Below are 18,872 nucleotides of genomic sequence, written 5' to 3'. Positions count from 1 at the left end.
AATTGTCTTTACAGCTTTCCAAAGGATATAAAGTGCACTTATGAATAACTGTTAAGTAGAATAACTTAACAGTACTCTAAGTTCCTATTGGTCTTTGTTTTGTTTGAAACTGAGAAGTAGCTTTGAATAACCTAAAAAGGCAAGAGAAAGGGGGGAAAGGCCTCATTTTCTAGTTGTTCTTTAATGGAATGAAAAATAAGTGTACTGAGCAACTGATGCAGTGATCTGAAATAGCCCTAAAACAAAATGGGTGACTGTGGATGAATTTGCCTTCCACAAGGAAAACAAAGAAAACTTCAGGCCAAATATCTTTAGACATCACTTCTATTAGAAAGCCAGGTCATCTAAACTATTTCAAAAATTTCTTCCAATTGCTAAAAATGCAACATGTTATTTCATACAATACTTCTCCTTACTATATTTATAAACTAGTATGTGAATTTGGTATAGTAAACCTGTACATTTATTATTATTATGCTCATTGATAGGCTTAGAATATACTTTTACTTCCAATTGTATTCATAATTATTAAATTTTAAACATTTTCTGGCAATTCAAGTTTCATTTATCTGGTGCTAAGTCTCCAAGAAGTAATTGCAGAATTGTGCTTAAAAGATAATCAGGCCAATTTAGAGATTATTTCCAAAAATAAATTTGGCAAAGGGTAGAAACCACATAAGGCAAAGTGTACACACACATATGATTTTCTAAAGTAAGATTTTTTAAAACTTTCAAACTTCAACAGATCCCTATACTATAGACATCAAATCCAAAGTTTTCTGGTTGAATTTACTGGCTGACCTCCTGTAGAAGAGTCTTCCCTGGCTGTTTGCTTGGCTAACTTTCAACACATCTAGGTCTGAGCTCAAATTGCCTGCTAGGTCTTGATTACTTGCATGATTATCAAAAGAAAGATGAAAAGTGGGATTCATAAAATCCCTAAGTCCTGATTTTAGCTATGAGCTTTTACTTCACCAGATTTGCAAAAAAGCAAAACAATCAGTTCAATTTAACATAATTTTTAAGTGATCAGCAATGTCAGCAAGAAAAGCAAAAGATTGCAAGGATTCAAAGCCTATGTAATTGAGAAGCAATAATTATAGTACACGTGGCAGACTAGAACTTATACTTTTATATCACTTTTATGCTATATTTTTCCCATAAAGTACATCCTCATTTTTAAATGTAATATAAGGACTTCAATGTCTTAAGTCAATATTTATATGTGGCCTCCTTAAATTTTGAAGAGTAATGCAAATAATAAGAATATACATTGTTTATCTATAAAAATTTTCAGTTTAATTATGTAATTACTTTTCTAAAATAAAAGAGCAAATACTCTTTTTCTACATACCTGCGTTAAGACAGTTACAATTCGCTTCAATATTGTAAATATTGTTCAGTCATATCCAGATGTACATGTTTTTTCTTTTCCTCCTAAAAGTTTTCTCACCTTGCACTTTGGACACTTCTGGGCATTCCTCTGCCCATGCTCAATTTCGCTGGCCCAGTGACGCAACAATTTGTCTCCCTTTTTGTACTCCTTGCAGTTAACACCTTCATGCCAAGGAGAGTGGCACTTAAAACACCAGACGAATTGGCAGGTAGGGCACTGGATCTGTGTAAGAAAATAATCATATTAATTACTAGTGGACATACTGAAAGTGTCTAAAAGGATAAGAAGGTGATGCTTGGGGAAATTAGCTAAAAGTTTATAATTTAAAATACCTCCCCCTCTATAAGACCCAAACTACACTAAGATATGAATACTCTGTTACTACAAGAAAGAATTGCTTTGGCAAGGATGACTTGGCTATTTGTAGGCTGTACTGGAGTTAAACATTTGGTTCTGGAAACCAATTTAGCTTTAAGAAAATCTCCCAGATTTAAGTGCAGTCTTCCAGATTGAACCTGAAGGCTCACAAGGCCCCAAATCCACACACTCAGGCTGCCCTTTAATTCACCTTTCCCTTGAACGAATTACCCAGCCATTTCCATTGTCTTCTTAAGAATGGCTTATTTCATTTTATTTTTAAAAAGCCCCACAGATGCCTCATCAAATAAAAAACACAGTAGCAGTCTGGGTGTGGTGGCTTATGCCTGTAATCCTAGCACTTTGGGAGGCTGAGGCGGGTAGATCACTTGAGGTCAGGAGTTAAAGACCAGCCTGGCCAACATGGTGAAACCCCATCTCTACTAAAAATACAAAAATTAGGTGGGCATGTTGGTGCATGCTTGTAATCCCGGCTACTCAGGAGGATGACACGAGAAATCAGAATCACTTGAACCCGGGAGGCGGAGGCTGCAGTTGAGCCGAGATTGTGCCACTGCACTCCAGCCTGGGCGACAGAGAGAGATCGTCTCAAAACAACAACAACAACAATAAAAACACAGTAACAAACAAACTGCTAGAACAGCATTTGCTATGAAGCAGCACCTAAAATAATGGATACTCCTGGTTTGCTACCAACGTAAGGAAGGCTAATTATAAAAACAATGCAAAGTATTCTAGTATTAGAAATATATCAATATAGAGGCCCTGTGGCCTGTACGTAGAAAACCGTCAGAAACGGGCCTTCCTATTTCACTATGTGGAGGGGTATATGACAGTGCATGTGTAAGTTTAATCAGAATATCTGTCTTCCACTTGACATGGAGGATATTTTATCTGACTTCCTTTATTTTGAATGATAGTGGAATATTCCACTCATACACATTATTTCCACTCCTAACTCTCTAAAAGCATATGGGTATAACCTGACTTACAGAGCCCCATGTGATTACAATGGATTAATAAAATGTCTCATTATGAATGATATTTATAACTGACCACTCTCTTTGCTCCTCTATGTCACATCACTGCAGCACGTGTGAATTTACTGACTATATTTTAAAGGTTAGTTAGAATTTCCTTTTTGGAAAACAACTTTTTTGACAATGGAGGTTCTACTACATAGATTAATTAGCTGAGTGGCAATTACAATCACAGCTCTTCTGTTAATAACTCAAAGTACTGTAATTTTCACTTATGTCAAGAATGGATAATGCTCCTCTTGTGCAAATATGAAGTAAAAGTACTTTTGTTATTAACTTTATATAAAAATGGTATTCTGTCATAAGGCTTAAAAGATTTTCATGTTTATTTATTTATTAAAATTCTGTTCAATGGTAACATGTATGCTGAATATATTACATGCATTATTTATTTTCATCCTCAAAATAATGCTGGAAGGTAGATATGAACATCATCAGTTTACAGATGATGAAAATGAGACTCAGATAGATTAAGTAACTTGCTGAAGGTAACACAGCACATATGTGTTAAGAAGGAATTTAAACGTAAGTTTGTTTGGCTCCAAGTTTAGCATACTTTTCACTATACGTCTTATACTAAACGGCATTTGTTCTTTGACAATTGACAACTTAAAAAGTAGTAGTCAAAGATGGTCATATCATTAAACTATTCAGTAAGTCAGAATTCCACATGATTACCAAGATAAGGTGAACTTTGAAAATTCTTTTCAAGATCTACTCTATATAAATTGAGAAACTACTTGGTTTAAGTAAAAAAATGAAAAAAGAAAAAAAGGATGTTACTGTTTAGTTATTTAAAATAACTCTTTTTTCCTTTTTGATCATTACAATGAAAATAAATCATTTTTAAAAGAAAACAAGTTGAAGTAGATGAGATTCAGCTAAGAAAACAATATAAAATGTTTACTTCCATTTGCCATTGAGCAATGAAGATTAGATGTAAATATCACATGGAGCCTTCCTTCCAATATAATGAATGAAATGAGGAAAGAAGGAAAAAAATTGCTTTTCCTTACACATCTAACATTAAGTCAGAAGACCTGAAAAGTTAATTCAGTTATCTTCTATTGGACATTATTCATAATTCTGAATCACTAGATTCTAGCATCATTAAATAAACTTTTTGAAAAGATCTCTCTAGTTTTTAATCAGTCTTAGATTATATTTATGAAATATTAGAATGAATGTAAAGATGCTTTGAAACTGGGATTCGCTCTATAAATGTCAGACATTTAATGGCTCAAAGATCTTTGTGATTAAGTACTGAACTATCACATTTGTGAATCTCTAATGAAGACAGTTATAGCAATGCATGATTCTCCTAAGGCATCAGAATAATAAAGAATCTGACACTTTGTGTCCAAACCAGGGACTCTGGCTCATAATAAACAACCAAGTCCTACTGCAGATCCTATTGCAAATCCTCACCAACAGCACAGACTTAGTGGGAAACTGTGACCAGAGTTATGGGGCAGGCTCTCAAGTGAATACGAATAAGTTAAATTCATACTGGATTGCTTACTATCTCTCACTGAAAACATCAGAATCACTCTTTATTTGCTTTGGATTAAAACCATAAAAGGACTAATAGCCAACTCCAACAACTTTGGTATTAAAAGACTACATCTGAAATTGTCCCAGATTTTTTGTTCTGACGATGCCTCATTCATTTTGAACTTAACCATATTCAAAATTGGCCTTACACAAACACATACAGACATCAACACTGCATCTTCCTCCACTCTTTTATTTACAGTTATTCTTCCACATGAAATGCTATCTCACAACCACAGACCCACCACATGGAGTGCCTGCCTTCTTAGTAATTACAGTCACACAGAAATCATCATGCCCTGTCCTTGTGGCTCAAAGTGTGGTTGCAGGGCCAGAAACATCAGCATCACCTGAGAACTTGTTGGAAACACAGAATTCATGAATCCTTAGACCTCAGAGCCAAAAGCGCACATTTTCACAAGGTCCGGAGGTGATTCGTATGCATCCTAAAGTTTGAGAGGCACTGCTCTATACCGTGTGACTGCATTGCCCAGGCCACAATTTATTGGACCACGAATGAGTACCTAAGCCAAAAACATGTATCCACTAGTTGGCAAGCTGCCTAAGCGGTGGCATGAGCTTTGTGTAGCAGGGGTGCTCATTGTTGAATGGAGATTAGCCAAGATAGATTTTTCTCTCTTGAGGAGTGTCATGGAGATACAAAGGATGCCTTCATGGAGGCAAAGACAGAAAGAGCTAAATGACTACAATGCAGACCACTGGCGAAGGACACAGACATTGACTTCTGGTGAGATGACAGAAGGGCTCTCACACTACCAGAGTTTGTGTCTGATTCTCTATGAGGCCTGCCTGGGCAGCTGCGGAGAGTATTTTCCTGCCCTTCCTACTCCCCATGGAGCCTTAGACTAAACCTCACTAATTGAGGTAGCCCAAGAAACAGTACATTTCTGCTTCTGGTAACTGGAAGAGTCCGGTGAATTAAATCTATTAAAGTCTTATCTTGATCAAATGCTCCTTTCTTCAAGATGTCTTCCCTATTTCTTGCAACCAGATTCAGTACCTTTCTCATGGAACTTCCATTAGGGATGTAGATGTCTAATCTCTCCAACAGCCCACAAGTTCACTCCTCAGTGAACTGTGTTTGTCAAAGGCTTTGTCTCATGTAAAATGAATGATTTTGCACACAGTTTAGGTATCACATATCAGTTAACATTAAATGAATTCAAAGAAAAACCAACATATCTAATTTATGACTAGTGGCTGAGATGGTATTACTAATTCCTATATTATCAGATGATGTTTACTAAATACATTGTCCTAATGAACTTTTACTGAGCACTATGATCAACGCACAAACTCTTCTAAAAGAGGCAAGCAGGGCTTCAAGTGCTTCATGAATAAAGTTATCAGAGCTAAGAATCTTAATTAGCTTTCTCCAGAACCCACAAAAGATAAAAGAACTTTACATTAGATTTTTGACTTTTGAATACCCTTAGTTTTACCAGAAATCTGTGCTATACTGAGATAAAAGTACGCCGACTCACCTGCCCTAAGAAAATGGCATTTTCTCCTGATAATTCATCAAGTCGAGTAAGGAAACAACCCACAAAATAAAAAGTGTCTAAAACCAAAGAAAACCCCAGATCATTATTTTCCTGCCTAAATTCTAGATACCCCTATACACATCATTATTTTAAATAAATCACAAAATTATTACTTACCAAATTCAAAATATTAGACAACATCCATGTGTAAAGTAGCACTGCAAATATAAGAGCTGATTCAGTTTTCCAAAAAGGATTTTCTTTACTAGAACCTCAGGTTCAGATTCTCAATAATGAAGCACATGTATCAGTTCATTTTTCCATCCAACAAATATTTATTGGGCAGCTTCAAGTAGCAGGAACTGCCTATGTTGACTGTAGGCAGAAAAAATGAAAATACTTCTCCTTAAGGAACTTACTGGGGTCTGACAGATATAAACCAAAAGAGCTATAAAGGCATATAGTAACTGCTAGAATAGAAGCTGGGACAAGTGGGTGCCATGGAAAGAGGCTTCAGTGAAGCTGGAACATAAGCGTTCAGAGAGAATGTGGCCTTCAACAATGAGTAGAAATGTTACTGGGACAAGTGATGAGGTAACACTTTGAGTAGAGGGTCCATCCTGAGCCAGCACACAGAGGCCCCAGAGCACATGATATACTGGGGAAACAACAAGTGTTCTAATGTAGCCTGAACAGAGATGTCACTTCAGCTAGCTCAACCCTGATCCTTGCTAAGTGTACGATAAATGGAGCCAGTAAGTTCCTATAATCCTGGCACGTCCCCCAAAATATACCATGGTCCAGAAACTCTGCATAGGAAACATGTAAAAATCATGGCTGTCAGATTCGGGTATGTCCTAAAGAAACTAACCAAAATGGTAAATAATTGGGAAATCTTGTAGTTATAAAAATGTTTTAAAAACTGAAGATGCTTTTCTTGAAGATGAGATGTGGAGAGGTACAGCATGTTATAGAGAGGAGAAAATGAGTCTTGATGCATGGCTTCAAATACTTTCAAGGAAGCACTGTTTGCTCCCTTATAACATAAAATCCTAAAGCCAGATGGTGGCAATGGAAAGAAATTCTCCATATGGGAAAACATGTTTTGACTTCTTGTCTTTAATCTTACTCCCTGAGATTTCACTGCCTACTTGGGGATCTCTCCCTGCATGGAAATGCCAGTAACATAGAGTCTTCATGAGGCACTGCACCCTTGAACACAGTCCAAATGTGGCCAAGTGATCCTTGCCTTAGTTTCTCACAGCACAGCTAAAACTAAGCTGGAAAGGGAAAGTGAAACTTTCCTAAAGGCTGAGGACCAACAGCAGACCAAAACAAAACAAAACAAATAAAACCACACACACACACACACACACACACACACACACACACAAAACGCATGACAAGGTAAGCTAAATTGCGATATGGTGCTTATTTATATAAATAACCTTACTGAACTCCCTCAACATTGGTTTCCTTTTACATATGCAACACAATTATTTATTGTACAATGCATTCACCTCAATACTAGCTTTTATGTTCAAGCTGGACTCATGCTTTTCTTGGACAGCATGTCTGAACTTGAGAATGGGGGTTGTTTGAAAAAGTACTCTCTCCCTAATTTGAAAATCACTATTTCATATCAGTCCATCTTGCTCCTACCACCTGGAAACACCTTAAGCATTTACAGACTCTTCCTGTAAATCCAGAGAGCAAAGCCCAGAGAAGCATTTGTCTGGGTCTATTTCTTGTCTGAGGACCCACTTCTTCACTGGTGAACACAAAGGGTACTGGAAAATTCTTCCCTGATTTGCATAGCCCAAAGTCCTGGCCAGAAAAATGTGGTATCATCCTGTTTTGAACAAGATGTCCTGCTCTGAACACAACAGAATCAGGATAACATCTCACAAGAGGTACCCACATAAAGTAGCAAGAGGTCCATTGTGTTACAGTGTACAAAAGGAAATGGGAATATTCTCTGTGACTAGTAAGTGAAGGCAGGAGGGAAGCATACCTCAGCCTAAAGGTAACAATGAATTATTTCAAATCTGAGGTTTTTGAAAATGGAAAGGAATGATTCTATTAACAAGTTCCTTAACAAAAGCAGTGTTCAGAGTCTGCATGGCCAACTGGTAGGCATATTGCAGAGGGGATCCGTGCACTGTGTAGACAGCCCCAGTAGATTCTCTTACAAATCTAAGTAGGTAAATATGGAAAGGTAGTAGTACAGAGGGTGGTAGATAAGAAATGTAAGGTCTTCACTTCACTTCTTTCAGGATATCTTCCAGACCATTTTATAATGAAGACCACACTTGGCCTACTTTAACACACGATATTGGGGGCCATCAGAGACAGACGATTCTTCACTTGTTCATCGTGCTAAAGACCCAATGACAATGGGATAAAGGGAAAACAGTTCTTAGTACCAGTGCAGGTCAATTTATCTTAGCTGCAAGATTTGATTATTACTATAGTTTGTTTTTTTAAGGTGAAGTGTAGGCTAAAATATCAGATAAATTCCAACATTTGGCTGTTAGAAGTTCAAGCACAAGTTAAAAACCTCTAAAAATATTGTGTCTAATTTATGCATCAAAAAAGCAAACAAAGAACTGCCTTAGCAAAACACTTCATTAGTAACTGAAGAAAGAAATGCTAATATAATTTAGTAGGCTTGCATCATAGCTGAGTGTTATACATTTTTTCAAGGGTAATGTATGTAACACACACTTTATTTACACTGGCGTCTATCAACAGGGCTAGAGGACTTTAACTGTCTCATAAATCTATGCCAACAACAACCATTTAAGAAACTATACTTTTTTTCTATGGGCTCCTGACATGAGTGATACATTAATCCCAAGAGAAATCAGTGTGTGTTGTAAGCTACCCTAACCTTGCAGGGAAGATGCACAACCAGATTCTCCATTTGTAAACACTGTCAACTTAAAGTGATGGTGTCAGGGGAAACCAGAACAAAGCAGCATACTCATTACATGTTCATGGGAAAGCTTTACACATTCTTACATATGGGAAACAGTTCTCAAGTTATCTTTACCAGAAGGAAGGTTAAGCACGTTTTAAAGTACACCACTTCGCAACAACCGATTGATTTGACTGTATTCTTAAAGCCCTTAGAAAATTCTTTTACCACATGAGAAAATATTTGTGTAGTGTTTATAAAATGTAATTTCTACTCAGAGGGTTTATAAGAAATAAAAAAAGACAGCTAGAGAAATAAGGTAAGCACACAGACAGAGTTTCTCCAGGGAATTTTATTGGCTTTTTTCTTTCACCTGGGGTAAAAGATGCATCAAAAGTGCCATTGTATAAATTATCAAGATTCTGCTTAACATTTGTGGGAAGAAGAGTGGGGATTATTATTAGTCTTGTCTGAAGAAAACCATCAAAAGAATTACCTCTAACATGTTCTCTAACACGTTGATAAGCATGACCTTCAACTCTTTCTCCAAATCGATACGAAAAGGGGGATCATTTCTTAAGTCTACACTTACAATAAGAACGAAACCTAGAATTGCACCTATCTCAGTAAAACCTGTATGAGTAAAATAACTACTTTTAATCCTTTACACATCTTTCCTCTCTTCCATAAAGAACTGCCATCACCTCCTCTACATCCCAAAGAATTTTTTTTTAATATTCGTAAGTTCAATGACAATCCCCTTCACTGCCCCCAATATTGATGACTTCCACCAAATCACTCCTGAGTCATGTTTTCTGGACATCTCTTTGATGCCCTAAAGAGTCTTCAAACTTAACACTATCAACATATTTCAAACTGAATTAATTTTCCATTTCCCAAACCTGCTCCTCTTCTTCTGGACATAGTCAATTTACCCCTCCTTTCTGCCCATTGTCCACCACTCACCCCATGTTTTCTTTCAACTATATTCTTTTTTACTCCCCCATGCCCTTCTCAATACCCAGGGTTGCTCATTCTGCTCTCTTTGCCTAATAATAATAACAATCATAATACTTTCCAGTATGTGTCATATGTGGTGCTAAGTAATTTATATGTGTGATTTCATTTAACTCTTACTACATTCTTATGACATAGGTACTATTACTATCCCCAGTTAAAGACGTGGAAACGATACTCAAGGTGACAGAGCTAGTGTGTGACAGGCTGAGAGTTTAATTCCAGTTTGAAAGCAGTGCTCTGACCTGCCTTTTCCACCTTGGTAAATCCAACATCTCAAGGCTTAATGTGTTTACTCTTAAATGAATCCTTCAACAAATATGTTTTGAGTGCACCCTCTACCAGACATAGTGCTTGACACGGGTTATCAGCAGTGAATGAAGTAAACTTGGACCTGGACTCCCAGAGACCAGTTAGAAAGAGAAACTTAAAGCAAATAACCACACATATATATCATAAAATCCCAGGTGATAATTGCTATGGTGAAAAGCTCTGGGTGTGGGTGATGTGTCTATCTCCAGGCATAACATGAGGACATTAGTCAAAACTTCAACATTTTTTTATTTCTCCATCATTAACTTGTTGTCTCTATTGATATGCGGTTGCTGTTGCACTGATAAATTATAGGAACTATTCAGGTTAGAAATTAGATTTCTAGTTGGAAATTGAAGTCAACCTTGTAGAAATGGAACGGTAAGCCTTTCTGGCATCATGACAAGAGTTTTAGGGAGAAGAAGACAGAAATACTATGGATGAAAAAGTGAGACTGGATTTGACAAAAGGCAAGGTTGTCTGAATGTAAATCTCTCAATTCACGAATGCACTTGTTCTATTTGATATAGTATGAGTTTGACAATGTTCAGAACATAATATAAAGCTCTATTTACTCAGATTTTTGCCAGAAGGGAATTGTTGGGTGTTGGGCCTGGAAGGATAAATGGACAGGTAAGAGTTTTACTTACTGCTTATTGTTATATTCTTTTTACCCTTTATCCACCTGCTGAGTACAAACGATTTAACAAGTGGTCTTCACAAAAATTAAAACCCCCAAATATGATATTTTAGGTCTCAGACTTCATGTGAGAAGCACGTACTCAGCTATAAAACAGCTATAATATTTTCAAACAGCTGAATTGACAGCAAAAGCCATAGTAAATGTTCAAAGAATGACATCTTGGATGAAGATACTGTGAATCAATGACTCAGAATAACATTAAACTAAACATTACAAGGGTTTTATCAATAGATACAAACCTACTTAAGCCTGTAAACATTATTATAAAGAGATGTTAAATTGCACAGAAATGTCAGACATTAGCAGCAACCTTTTTTTTTCTATTTCTGTTGCCTTATGATGCAACGTATTGTGTGTGAGTACTTGAATTCACTCCTCTTAAAGTTACAATAAATGACACCAATTTGGAACTACCTTATTTTATTAGGGAAACTGAATTTTTAAAAATACTGCAAAATAAAAAATGTTCACCTGTTCATCACAAAGAACAAAGATCTTAGTCTCAGTACAGGGTGCCATACTGTGGCCATGAATCTCACGATTGGTTGGCTGGGGTATCCATGTCAGTGCTCTCCTTACCTATAATACCCAGACAGGTATGGGCATGTAAACCAGGTAGTTAATGTTAACGTAAACCACAGAGTTTAATGATGAAAAATGTTATATAAACTTTACACTAAAATAAGTAAAAATTATTGCTTCAGGAATTATTTGAATCATCGCTAGAACTCTGTACAACATAGATCAAGGAGATTATTAACTTGTTCTCTTATCGGTCTTCTGTTCTACACTAGTAAAGAAGAGTAACAAAAATAATCATCCTCAAATTCTGTGGTAGTTTTACTCTTTTGAAATTTGCTTAAGTTTCATTTTACAGTGTAATGAGATTTCCACCCCACACCCACCGCTGAGGATCTTAACTGCTTCGTAATCAACATTTATTGTGTTGTTGAATTCCTCCTCACACCAAAGCAAATTTTCTTTTCCTCTACTAATCAAAAGGAATCAATTGAGTTTAATAAATTTAAGATGTTGATCCATTTGCCCCTGCTTCTCTTCTTACCTACAACAAATCGATAGACATTGGAGAAGCCTGACCTCTGGGAAATGTTATCAGAACACCATGGGCTCACTCAAAATTATACAAATATAGAATCTTCTATTTGTCAATTTTTACATATTTCACTCTCAATACACGTGTATTGTGATACATTATGCTCATCACAACATGATTTTGGTGATTTTAGATGAAATGAGATGTAAAACATTTCACTGTTGCCATAATTGTGACTTAAAATTATAACTCCTTTACCCATTTCATAAAAACAACACATATAAAAGCTACTCAGTTATTCCCACTCTAATTCAATTTTGTACACGTTTTAATTACTGCAATTTTAAAAATTAGTATAGTCTGAGTTTCTATATATCTAATTCCAAACATATATTAGAAAAAAATTGAATATCCTAATTTATGGAATTATGAGTCCTTCTAAAACTAGTAATTTCCTGATCTTATACAATAACATACAATTGCAATGAAAATAACTTAAAATAATCTAAGGATATATAGCATGAAATAAAAGTGTTCTATTAACGTTCAGTTAGCCTTCAACACAACTGTAGGGCAGTACTTTAGTTTTATGATTTTGTAACCTCAAAAAGAATGCTTTTTATAGAAGGGAAAAAAGGATTTTTTTCTAACAGTTATACCTGATAGAGAATGGCCTGCATAAAAACAGTAAATAAATTAACTATGAGAGCCAATCAGTTTCAAAGAACAACGACTCATGAAGAAGCTTTGACTAACCTACAAATACTGTAGCTTATAACTGCAACAGCAGAGGAAACTACCTGCTAAACCATGGTCACCTCAAAGCTACAAAATGAATAACGTAACCGCTGCTCTCAAGAAAGAGAACATGACCAGAAACTTACCTTAAATGGAGATGCCTTCAAACAGCCTTTGAAACCACTTCATCCTGCCATTTTGCTGTAATGACAAGGATGAAAACTACTGCCACAGCCTCAATGGTTTTCTGCTTCATTTACTGCAAAGATTCTCTGCTGTGGATTAGTCACCTGGTAAGGCTCAAAAATTTGGAAGACAATTGTTCTGGGGTGGGCCTGGGGCACTGGTGTGTCATGAAAGTTCTCGGGTGATTCTAATATACAATCAGGGCTGTGAATCAATGCTCTGCTGCCACAGTTGTTGCCTTGGTTTCCCAGGCTTCTGTCTGGTCCTCTTGTGATAGCTTCTATGAATGCTGCCAGATGACATTTCTCTAATGCTTACAGAGTTAAATCCAAACTTCTGCGCAAACTGCACAAGACTCCACATGATCTGCTCTTATCTGCCCAATCAGCTGCCTCTCCTGACTTTCCACCAGCTCTAGAAGCACTTGATTACAACAAGCCTGGCCTTAGCCTCAGGGGCCGTGCACTTACTCATCCCTTGCTCTGAAATGCTCACCATGTTTATCTGTCTGGAGAACTGCACCTCCTCTGTGAAGCCATTCCTGACATCCCAGAGCCTAACCCTCCTTCAAGTGTCCTCAAAGCACCCTATATGTACACAGTTTTGTGTTTTTTTCTAATCATATTGGACTGTCATTTTTAGAACACATGTCTCTCCCATCTTTGACTTTTTTTGAAGCAGGGACTATATCACATTTGCTCTATAGCCCCCAAACTTAGCACACTGCCTAGCATATACAGCATTCTGTATTTGCTGAATAAATGAATGAATACCGTTTATATTATTTTTACCTATTATAGACAGAACAAGAGCAGACTTACATTGGGACCACTGAAAAAAAATCAAGTCCATAATAATAAAGAAAAAGCCTAAGTATTTAGTATTTGGTAGTAGTAACTATTATTACTCTAAAGATCAGCCTTCCTATAAGGTTACTAGATTAATTTTCAACATGGTTAAAGTCAAAGACAAAACTGTAATTCCTTAAGAGCGCTCTCTTACCATCAGCCTCCCCAAACCATATGCTTTCAGAATGATGGCCAATATATGCTCACCTTCAGCTCCATAAAGGAAAGATGCCCCCTTAATGCCCACCACAAGTGGATCTAATCTGGCTGCTTCTGCCATGTGACATCTAACCCACAGCTCTGGTGAAAATGCTTACTTTGTATTTGCTTTCTGATCTGGAAGGGGTGGGAATATGTCCTTTTTTCTTGAAGGTTGTAAAGTGCTTGCACTGAGGACATGGCTTGGTGCTGGAATCAATACGGCCAAGTTCCAAGAAGTACTTATACTTGATGGAGTCTTCATGCGTTAAGTTATAGACAACAGTTGTTTCTTCCAAGAATTCAAAACACTCTGTGATGGGGCATTTGATTTCTACTTGGCCAAGTTGTACCTGCATGATGGAAGAGCAGATGGAAGGAAAAAAACGTCACTGGTTATTTTCTTTCATTTTTTTTTTGTATACAGTATTACTTATTTCATGATTGCAATAAAGGATTGTGTGTAATTTTTAAGATAACATAATGAATGTTAATAACCTTGATACCTGCTTTAGGCAATACCAAAATAATCACTACATAATGCTTCTGAAATGACTTACAGGGCATTTAAGTCTTCTCTGATCATTCTTTTTTGTGAAAAGAAATGGACCTAAGCCACAGGCTCACCAAAGAAGCAAATTATCATCTCATGTTTCTGGAAACTGCAGGGTTAGACAGCATTCAGATGATGCACCAACTGCAAGAACTGCAGGGTCAGGCAGCATTTAGACAAGATGCCAACTAAAAGGTGTTTCACATTTTTCAACATCACTGCAGAATACTTCAGCACTAAACTCTGGGCACATTTTACTATTTTAAAAGGACAAAAGATTTTGTAACGTATAATGCCTAATAGTTTAAAAACTGTTACAAAAAACTGTTTCCTCTGACCCTTCTGTGTTAAGAACATAAAGTAAGCAGTTCCTATATAATGAGAATCATAGGAACAAGTAAGAAAACGAAACCAGCTACAACAGTGTAAAAAATCCTTATGAAATCTGGCTGCTACTGAGGTAATTTACAAAATTAATGTATTCAAAGGACTATGAAGCTACATTAGGAGAGAAGGGAGGATACATCAAAACGCGACATTTAGCATGTGTTATGGAGTAACAGATATGTTTAGCATTAAAAATTACAATAAAAGATTAAAGCACAAAGTGTGGACACAACTAATTTTTAAATGGTTAAAATAAACTACTTTGAAATAATGAGTAGCTAGAGCATTTTTCGTAAGTAGTGAACAATAACTCTTTATATTCATGGCATTACAATCTCTTTTGTCCATTCTAATGTAGTACAGGGAGGCACTAAAAACTCCAAATGACAAACACCGCCAAACCCTTTCTTTTTTATTTGGGTGAATCTGACATTCTCAGAAAGCAAAACATATGTACTTGGAGGAGAAAAGCACGCTATGAAGACTCAGGTAGGAATGGGAGAAAGCCACACAGTTTGGGGAAAGAAAAACATCACCACAAAGAGCAATTAAAAAAAAAAACTAAATTCATAGTAACTTTTAACATTGCTATTTTTCTGGCACAAACTTGAGGTAAGGTAGTTAAGAAGTTGCAGGCTGAAGGATGCATGGGGTGACATGCTGAATACCAGAAAAGGACATGAGCTAAGCTGAAAGCAAAATGAAAGAGACTGGCTTTGGATAATTCTCCTTATTAGTATTGACCTGTTAAAAGTATAAATTGTTGCATAATTTTATGCTACTATTGTACAAAACATGGCCCAGAGAGGATTTAAAAATATATGCCCAAACACTTTTTTCTATTTTTTCTGATGAGTCTGCTCACAGTCCCAATCAGATTTTATTATTCATGTTACAGTGTTATGATGCTATTATAATTCAAATTATGTTTTAGAATAAATTATTTTGTTCTGCCTCAAGACAAAAATTCTCAGATTTTTGTGTAGATAAAAACCCCTGTGTAACAAACTAAGAACCTGGCTTAATGAAGTATATAACTTAAACATTAAAAAATGATTAAATGTTTCCTCTTTTAATATTCTGTAGACATTTATCATGCACGATTCTGAGGCAGGTATGGGCTAGGTACCGAAGCTTTGCAGGTGCATGTCAGTAAAGAGGCAATCAGGAGGCAAAATGGTGAGTACGAGGTGTCAGGAGAAGTATAGTAATCTCAGACCTGGAGGGATCAGAAGAGGTTTCTTGGAAGAAGTGAGGTTTCAAGTGAGAGCTTAAGACTAGCAGGATTTAGCCAAACAAAGGTGAGAAGGGGTTCCAAGCAGACAAAAGAGACAACTTGGGCAAAGGCCTGGAGGAAAGAGGACACAGCACTATTGTACCCCAATTGGATCAACTTGTATAGTGCCCAAATGCACATGCATCTGAACTTAAAGATCAAAGCCTTGGGACGGCTCCTAAAGATGAGCAGCAGACTGGACCACAAAGTGTGAGTAAGGAAAGATGAGGCTGTAAGCAAAGATGAACCACCTAGGACCAGAGCACAAGGGCAGAGCATGAAGCCATCTTAGGAGTCTAGTTGCTTTTCTATTTAAATAGAAAATTATGCAGTTTTCAGAATGTGAAAGATAGTTTCTTTCAAGTCCACAGAAAAGGGGCTTACTTGGGCTACCTCGAGAGGCACTTGTTATTGGGAAGCAGTACATTTCTGTTATTAAGAGCCTGAATTTTTTACTCTCAGGTCAGTGTTTGAATCCAGCCTTCTTCACCTATGAGTTTATTTTATTTTAACTATATAAATGATAACAATGCAGCAGCAATTTCACAGCCACTCAGGAATGGCCAGGTGTTATGGAAACTGAATGCAGTTTAGGGACTAGAACAATCCAAGGCAGCTAAAGAGGGCAGGTTGTCTTGATGTTCCTTCAGCAGTGGGTATTTATTACTCAACCACATCGGGATACCATCCAACATCCAATCAAACACCTTCTTTTCTACTGCAGTATTTCTCAAATCTGCAAATCTATTCAATTTCCGTAGAATATATTACTTCCTCTTGCTTTCATACTCTCTGCATTGACTATTCTTTACCTTCCCTTCTTTCTCAAGGCTCCAAAATCCCTATCCTAGTACACTGAACCAAAGACCTCATATTTTATTGAACACATAGAGGCAATCAGATGAATATTCCCATACCTACCCACTACCAGCTCTAGCAATTTACATCTCTGTTTTCTGTCTTCCCTCTGTAGAGGGCCGAATCTATTTCCAGAACAATGGATATGAGTCTCTTAAAGTGTCTGTTGAGCATTCCAGTTTCCTGGCCCACTCAAGACCTACAGAATTGGAATCATTGTTGACAAGCCAGTAATTGGCAGTTTGGAACAGCTACTCATACAATCCTTCGATTACTCATACTTCTTCATACTAACAATATCCTCTTTTTCATAACATAGTGTTACTCATCACCTATGCAATCTTCTTGGCCTCTACATACATTCTCTTTCAGAAAATTTTCCTCAAAAGATCACTAGCAAACAACTAATTATGATTAAGTGAAGTACACTTTTTCATGTGTTCAACAAGATATGCATTTCATCAATTCAAGAATGCGTTTTAAAAGTACATTTTAATTTCTCGAAAGTCAAGTTTTTTATAATCAAAAGAAATTAGTATTGTACGATAGTTTAATTTGTAGTGTTTTTACTTTCTTGGTGGTACATAACCAAATACTGCATCCTACAATTGATCACATCTTAGATTTCAGTGAAATGTGGTTTTTATGGGCTAGGTAGTGTGATGGACATCTGGAGAGATAAGAGGAGAGAGAAACACAGGGTTTCTACTGGAGGAAATGAATAATAAACAAGCAAATAAACAAGGCAGATTGTAACCTGTGTTATGAATGAACTACACATCATGGAAGCAATCTCTAAGGAAATGACACCCTGAGTTGAGAAATGAAAGGCCTGTCATGCAGAGAACAGGGGGAAGAGACAGCAAACAAAGGAAACAAGAACATTGGCTCCAGCCAGAAGGTGTCTGATGTGCCTCTGATGAGAGCACAGAACTCAGTGACAAAAATATATACTAAAGGAGAGAGAGAACAGTATGAGATGAAGTTGGAGAGTTAGGCAGAAGACAGATCACATGGGCCTTGTTGGCCATGGTAAAAAGTCTGTATTATATAAAGACAATACGAATCACTGGTTTTATGAAGAGGACTGACATGCTCTTCTTGGAGAAGAGACAGTAGAGGAATAAAAGTGAAGGTTGGGAGAATTCTGGAAGTCTGGATTCAATGGCTCTTCCCACAAGTGATGTCTAGCTGTTACAGGCAGTAGATGATAGATGACTGAGAGGTAACAAGATACAGGGTGTATTTTGGAAGTGGAATCAATGAGATTTTTTTAAATTGACAAAAATTTTATGTATTTATGGTATACAACATGATGTTTTAATATATACATACAGATCAATATATATTAATCGAGCTAATTAATAAATGCATTGCTTCACTGCTCATTTTTAACAGAAGTAAGAAGAAAGATCATTAATAGGAGTGGTGAGAGAGAGCATCCTTGTCTTGTGCTGGTTTTCAAAGAGAATGTTTCCAGCTTTTGCCCATTCAATATGATATTGGCTATGGGTTTGTCATAAACAGCTCTTCTTATTTTGAGATATATTCCATCAATACCTAATTTATTGAGAGTTAACATGAAGGAATGTTGAATTTTATCGAAGGCCTTTTCTGCATCTATTGAGATAATCATGTGGTTTTTGTCACTGATTCTGTTTATGTGATTGATTATGTTTATTGATTTGCATATGTTGAATCAGTCTTGCATCCCAGGGATGAGGCCGACTTGATCGTGGTGGATAAGCTTTTTGATGTGCTGCTGGATTTGGTTTGCCAGTATTTTATTGAGGATTTTCACATCGATGTTCATGAGGGATTTTGGCCTGAAGTTTTCTTTTTTTGTTGTGTCTCTGCCAGGTTTTGGAATCAGGATGACGTTGGCATCATAAAATGAGTTAGGGAGGAGTCCCTCCTTTTCAATTGTTTGGAATAGTTTCAGAAGGAAT

The 18,872-nt window shown here is 36.6% G+C and overlaps 1 protein-coding gene across 2 annotated transcripts in view; it reads right to left on the bottom strand.

Annotated features, from left to right (window-relative positions):
• Window positions 1-18,872, bottom strand: part of RNF217 (ring finger protein 217) — a 138,536-nt gene that overhangs the window by 38,561 nt on the left and 81,103 nt on the right. The window contains exons 2-3 of one of the 2 annotated variants that reach the window (XM_054491766.2): window positions 13,969-14,202; window positions 1,454-1,618 (exon numbers count right to left, since the gene is read on the bottom strand). In XM_054491766.2, the coding sequence (XP_054347741.1) occupies window positions 1,454-1,618; window positions 13,969-14,202 (399 nt within the window). The remainder of the gene's footprint in view (window positions 1-1,453; window positions 1,619-13,968; window positions 14,203-18,872) is intronic. The other variant, XM_054491767.2, reaches the window with a different exon arrangement.

This window comes from Pongo pygmaeus, chromosome 5 (genome assembly GCF_028885625.2).
Source record: "Pongo pygmaeus isolate AG05252 chromosome 5, NHGRI_mPonPyg2-v2.0_pri, whole genome shotgun sequence".
Classification (NCBI taxonomy): domain Eukaryota; kingdom Metazoa; phylum Chordata; class Mammalia; order Primates; family Hominidae; genus Pongo; species Pongo pygmaeus.
This window is presented reverse-complemented; position numbering and strand designations above follow the sequence as displayed.